Genomic DNA, 6000 nt, shown 5'->3' on the forward strand with positions numbered 1-6000 from the left:
CTGACTAGGTGGAAGCCTTTCCCACCAGCACTGAAAAGGCTAGGGAGATACTAGGATGCTTCTCTGGGAAATTATTCCCAGATTTGGTGTCCCAATAACTATTGGCTCAGACAATGGGACAGCTTTTGGGCAGAAGTGATACAATTACTGACCAAAAGTTTAAACATCAGATGGAAGTTACATACTGCCTGTACGCCACAGACTTCTGGTAAAGTTCAAAGGATGAACAGGACTTTAAGGCTCAATTGGGTAAGCTGTGTCAGGAGACTCACTTACATTGTGATGAACTTCTCCCTATTACACTGTTGAGGATTAGATCCACTCCCACTAAGAGGACTGGATTCTCTCCTTATAAGATAATGAACATGAGGCCCACCTCTTATTAGGGGACTATTGGGAGACTTAAGAAAGATAGGAGAATTAACCGTGAGACTACAGCTTCAGGCCTTAGTGAAAACTTTACAGGTTCTCAACCAATGTGTTAGAGAAAGACTGCTAGTAAGATTGGAGAAGCTTGAGGATCAGAAGGACAACAGCCCTGCTCCAGTCACTCTGGAAGCTGACTGGTCTATGCATGGCTGACGCTTGAGGAGATTACAGCCCTGTTTCAGCCACACAGGAGGGACTGGCTGATGAATGCATGGTGAAAGATAAACTTCCCACCAGGACTAATGAACTCTTTCAACCTCTAAGATAGTTCTTATACTGTAATGCATTGCCACTCCTTGCTTCTAGACATATACATAGTTCTCTGTTTGGTTTTTGCTACTGGTTTGATAACAGTAACTCCTACTGACTGGACTCTGGGTAACAAAATTTCACTTATACTTTTTTATCTTGCTTATATAAGTTTTCTACGGTTTGTCTGGTGTTATTAGTTTGGCTTTGTTAATTTATACTGTCTAACCTATGCTATCCAAAATGTTACTCTATCATTTAGCTTGGTTTTCTTTGATAACCTTAAGGGATTCTGCCCTACTCCTATTCTAACAGTGGAAATCATGTAAACCATGTGTCAAGCCAATCTACTATAACCAAGAGGTGGTAAAACATATATTTAGGACCTGTCTTACCAGAGAAATGCTATAGATGAATAACTGGAAAGAAAAAAGAGGTTCACTGGGAAGGAACTTGATTTAGGAGGTCACCAATCTTGGGATGAAGGTAACTGGCCACCCCAGAGCACTACTGCCACTTCTCATCCCCCTACCTGGGCACAAAATGGCAGTTGAGGCAATAGAACTCTTATTTACATGCTAAACAGAATTATTCACTTACAAGCTGTGCTAGAAGTCATTATTAATCAGACTGCCACAGCCTTTGACCTCCTAGCCACACAACAGACCCAGATGCGAGTAGCAAACTATCAAAACCACTTGGCATTAGATTACCTACTGGCTGAGGAAAGAGAAATATGTGGAGAGTTCAACAGCTCAGATTGTCGCATCCATGTGGATGACAACAGATAAGCAATTAAGGATAAAGGCAACAATACAAGAAAACTAGAACACATGCAAGTTCATACCTATAAGGGTATTAAAGTTTGGGTCCCAAACATGCTTTTGGGAGATGGTTTTCAACTCTTGGTAGATTTAAAGCCTTAACTGGTATAGTGGGTATTCAGCTATTAACCTGTTTATTGCTCCCACGTTTGGCTCCACTGTGCATTAAAACTATTGGGTCCACTGCAGAAGTTGCTGTTGAAAGGATGACAACAACTAAGGTTTTGGCATTATATAAGGCTTTAAGCCAAGATAATGGTAATGATGCTCTTAAATTTAAAGGATTAAATTATGGGGAGCATCATTAAAGGGGGGAATTGTAGTGGAACCCCTTTCTCCACAGAAAATTCTTAACTGGGCTTCTCTAGAAATCTTCACCATGGCTAATTTTAGGACTGTCAGCAAAAGAGTCTCTACAAAAGAGTTCAATGTAGATAAACTTCCTATTCTCCTATTGCCCAGTCTTACTCGGCCACTGACTGGGAAGAAATCAGCACTCCAGGTGCTAGACACCCCTTATTAGTTTTTTTAAAACATGTATCCAGTATAGTAGTTTGTATAAATGTGTAAACAAGGCCTCTGGCCTGAGCTGGGGCTTCACAGATATATCTACATTTCTAAGATAAGAGAAGTTACCAATTGGGCTCCATGTAACAGCTGGCAGGGAGAGAAAAGAAAGAGAAGAAGCTCTCCCCTTCTCAGGTGTTGTCCTTGAAGGGTTAACTTGCCCAGAACAGTGAAAGAGAAAGCTGCTTTTATGTGAACTTCTGCAGACTGTGAACTTCTGAGCCCCTCCACTTACATGATGGGTATAAAATTCTACCTGAACCCAGGGTTCAGGGGACTCATTGTTATATCAAACGCTGTGCCCTCTGAACCTGGCTGCAACCAAACAAAAGTGTTTCTGGCTATCTTCGGTGCCTTGCCTCCTCTGTCCCTACAACATTCACAATAACTAATAAAAGAAACACTGAAATGCTTTTAGATTTAAAAAGAAAAAAAAAATGGGAAACAGAACATTCAGCTACTCCCCTGAGAGGCTCCACCCTCGCACCTCCAACTCCTCTCTGGGAGCACAAGACCCAGGGAATGGTGTACACTAGACACTCCAAGAGGATTTAGACATGGAGTTCTGACACCTTGTGTCAGGCAGTTCTGAAACCCAAGGCCAGGAAAAGATGGGAGAGTGGGGTGAGGACATATCACACACTGACCTCTGCAGAGAGGAATCTCAACTCAAAAAATTGTGGTAAGTTTTTGTACAGAGGAAACACAAAGCGTAAAGCACACACATTTCTTTCCCCAAATGGTCAAGCAATTCTCTGCTTTCCTCTCATGAAAAATGCTCAAAACAGAAAACAAAATTTTTAAAAAGTGTCATTCAGCACTTGGAGGATAAAATTAGGGGGGAAAAAATGATGTGTCCATTTGAAATGTAGCATGGGAGACAAATAGTTCACAGCCTGGAGAGGAGAATTCGTCATTGCAATAAGGACAGGGAGCTGGAAACCTAGGAATTTATCTATAACTTAGGCATTTATGAACAGCCAGGCTGAAGGACAGGCTCCTCTGGGTTGGACGTGCTGCTTCCCGCACGCACATTCGGGAGGTCCAGGAGGAGGGGGAGCTGGGGTCCCCGCAGATCCCAGCCATCCTCACGCAGGAACACCACGCACAGACGTGGACCCTTCCTGAGGATGGTCCCTGGTCTCACTGCACAGCTGGGGCGAGGCCGGGCTGCTGGCTGGCTGGTGCCCAGACAGGGCTTCAGTCAGGGCCGAGGCGACCATGCAGTGACCCGAGAGGGGGCTGGGTTCCCGCCGCGGCGGACATTTGCTCGGCTAGGACGGCCAGGGCGGCTGAGAGCGGCGCTGCCCCGAGGAGGACTAGGGGCTGCAGACTGGAGAGGACAGGGTGTCCCACCCACCGTTTCAGGTTCGCGCCGCGCCAGTCCCACGCATTGGCCCGGGCTCCAGACGCGCCCGCTCACTCACCATTTCCTGGCGGTCGGGAGCGCAGCGCTCTCTGGTGGGTCCCCTGCGCTTCCTGGTAAAGCCACGCGGACAGAAGGACGTGGATCGTGCGTAAAGACCTGTCGGGATAGCAGTGGGCTCCGGAAACCAGAGGTCCCAGACGGCAGAAGCCAGCCCCCTCCTCACGGGCTCTGGGCTGGATTGGACAGATCTCATGATCATGCCTCTGAATGGACAGGACTTCAGGGCCCGCCCCCTGGAACGGAGCTTTGAGCCAACTCTCTGACTGTAGATTGCATCCAACCAAGGATGAATGAGAACAGAATGGCAAGTCCTTGGCGACTTTTGATTTTATTTTGTCTTTTCACTCCAGTACAGGGTTTATCCCAAGGACAGTCTGTCACTGGGTAACGTCCCCAATTCTTTTATCTTTTTTTTTTTTTCCTTTTTTTAAATTTTGAGACAAGGACTTTCTAAGTTTCCAGGGTGGCCCCTAACTTGGAATCATGGGAATTTCAGTCATGCCCCACATGCCTATTTTCTTTTTCTTTTGGGGTTATGGACATTGAACCCAGACTTTCAACCTGCAGCTATTCTAAGGCATGGCTTCTGTTGAATAGCAGGATTTGGAACTATTCAGGAAGAATTTGCATTTAACCTTTTATGATATCAACCTTGATCCTATTGAAGCCAGATTTAAAATTAGGTAGTCAGTGTAGTTTAGGTAACTCGGGTCTAATATCGAGTGAAATCTAAAATGGAGGCCATGTTGAGAATGAATTCCAGGAAAAGTTGAGCAACTCTCAGAATGTTAATGAAGCGAGGAAATAGCCTCCAACAGATTTGAAGATAGCCCATCCCAAAGAAATGTTAATGAACAGCAAACTTAAAGACGCTGACTGGGAAGTGCCAGGATTACTGCTTTGGCCCACCTGTGTCCCAACCCTTCAGGCCTTCCCACCGCCATTCCATCACTGAATACTATAAAGTGGAGAGACAACCGCACTTCCACGGATTCCACCTCTTGGGTCCCCTTCTTTAATGCTGTCCTTTAATAAACTTCTAATTTCTACTCTGACCTTGCCTCAGCGTTCTTCTCTGGTGTTATTCTTCAACACTGGGGAAGCAAGGACTCGTCACCGGTCAACAGTGGGAACACTATCAATGTATTATTTACATATATGTATTATTTATGAATGTAAATAACATTATATCAACTGCTTTCTAGTCTTATCAGGAGGTAGCTTGAGCTTTGAATGTGATAGTAGGAGCAAGTGTGACTCCATTTTGTTTTATGACTTCATCCTGTAAAATAATCATGCCAAGTAGAAAGTTCATGACTAGGGCAAAATGTTCTTTTCCTCTTACTATAGAAATCTGTGAGAACACGGAACTACCTAATGGGGTATTGTTTCTGTAACTAGGGTAACGGGGCTCTGTTTCTGTAACTGGGGTGACTGGGCTAACTGTGATTGGTTAGGCTTCCCTCCGCTTGACTGCACTGTCTCACTTCTGTAACCGGCTTGCTTGCATTGGCTAGACCCCCCGTACACCCCTTTTGCGGTTTTCAGGCTTATAAGGGGCACCCTTGCAATTGTTCGGGGCTGATCAGGGGAACATCTTTATGTTCTGATCAGTCGCCACTAGTGTGCTTCAATAAAGTCTTGATTCGATTATACTTGAGTGGTCTGGAAGTCAGTTTATGAAACCCCGGGACGAAGCTTTAACTATAACATGAACTGGGAAACAATACCCTAAGGCAGCAATGTCCAACACAAACAGATTGTGATTCAGTGTTTTTGAAGATTTTCTTACATTCAAATTAAAAATTGAAAAGACATGTTTGTGGTGGTTCATGCCTGTAATCCCAGTGTCTTGGGAGGCTCAGGCAGGAGTATTACAGGTTCAAAGCCAGCCTCAGCAACCAAGTGAGGGCCTAAGCAACATATGCAGAATATCATCTTATTGGTCCTAATATGTGACCAATATAAAATTATTAATGAAGCGTATACATATTTGTAGGTATATCTTCAAAATTCACTGTATTTTAAGTCCCAAACACATCTCAACTCACAGCAGACACACTCCAGCTTGCAGATTTATAGTTCCCTTGACTTCAGGGAGAAGAAGGCGCTGACATCCTCCTTTTCATGCTGAAGGAAAAGAATACACTTTTTTACCAATATTCCTGCTTGAGGCCAAATCCCAGGCAAGACACTACCTTCCGAAAGAGCAAGAAGCTCTGACTAGGAGTTAGTGGTCAGTGTCCAAAGTAAACCACCCTTTCTCCCACTATTTCTCACATGATGCTGGGCACAAAGCCATTTCCCTTTCAGATATCACACAGCAAACAAAGGAAAATGGATATCTTTCTCAACAGTTAGGCTTTATTTCAAGAAGATTAAAGGAAATCTTATTTTGCAAATTGGACCTAATGGCCAGGCTGTTTCCTCCTGTGGTACGGGAACCGTGAGAGTTTTAGCACCAATCACATGCATATATATCTGCTATATTTCTGTAAACTT

At 44.3% G+C, this 6000-nt stretch overlaps 1 protein-coding gene across 2 annotated transcripts in view; it reads right to left on the reverse strand.

Annotated features, from left to right (window-relative positions):
- Window positions 1-3620, reverse strand: part of LOC124100415 (zinc finger protein 420-like) — a 39340-nt gene extending 35720 nt beyond the window's left edge. For both annotated transcript variants that reach the window (XR_006854285.2, XM_046455929.2), the window contains exon 1: window positions 3497-3620. Coding sequence is in view for 1 of the 2 variants with exons in the window: in XM_046455929.2 (XP_046311885.1) it covers window positions 3497-3499 (3 nt within the window). In the remaining variant the exon portion in view is untranslated. The remainder of the gene's footprint in view (window positions 1-3496) is intronic.
- Between the last annotated feature and the right edge of the window lie 2380 nt (window positions 3621-6000).

Source organism: Marmota monax, unplaced genomic scaffold, assembly GCF_021218885.2.
Source record: "Marmota monax isolate L192 unplaced genomic scaffold, Marmota_monax_Labrador192_F-V1.1 WCK01_AAM20220418_F8-fsc00238, whole genome shotgun sequence".
In the NCBI taxonomy this organism is placed as follows: domain Eukaryota; kingdom Metazoa; phylum Chordata; class Mammalia; order Rodentia; family Sciuridae; genus Marmota; species Marmota monax.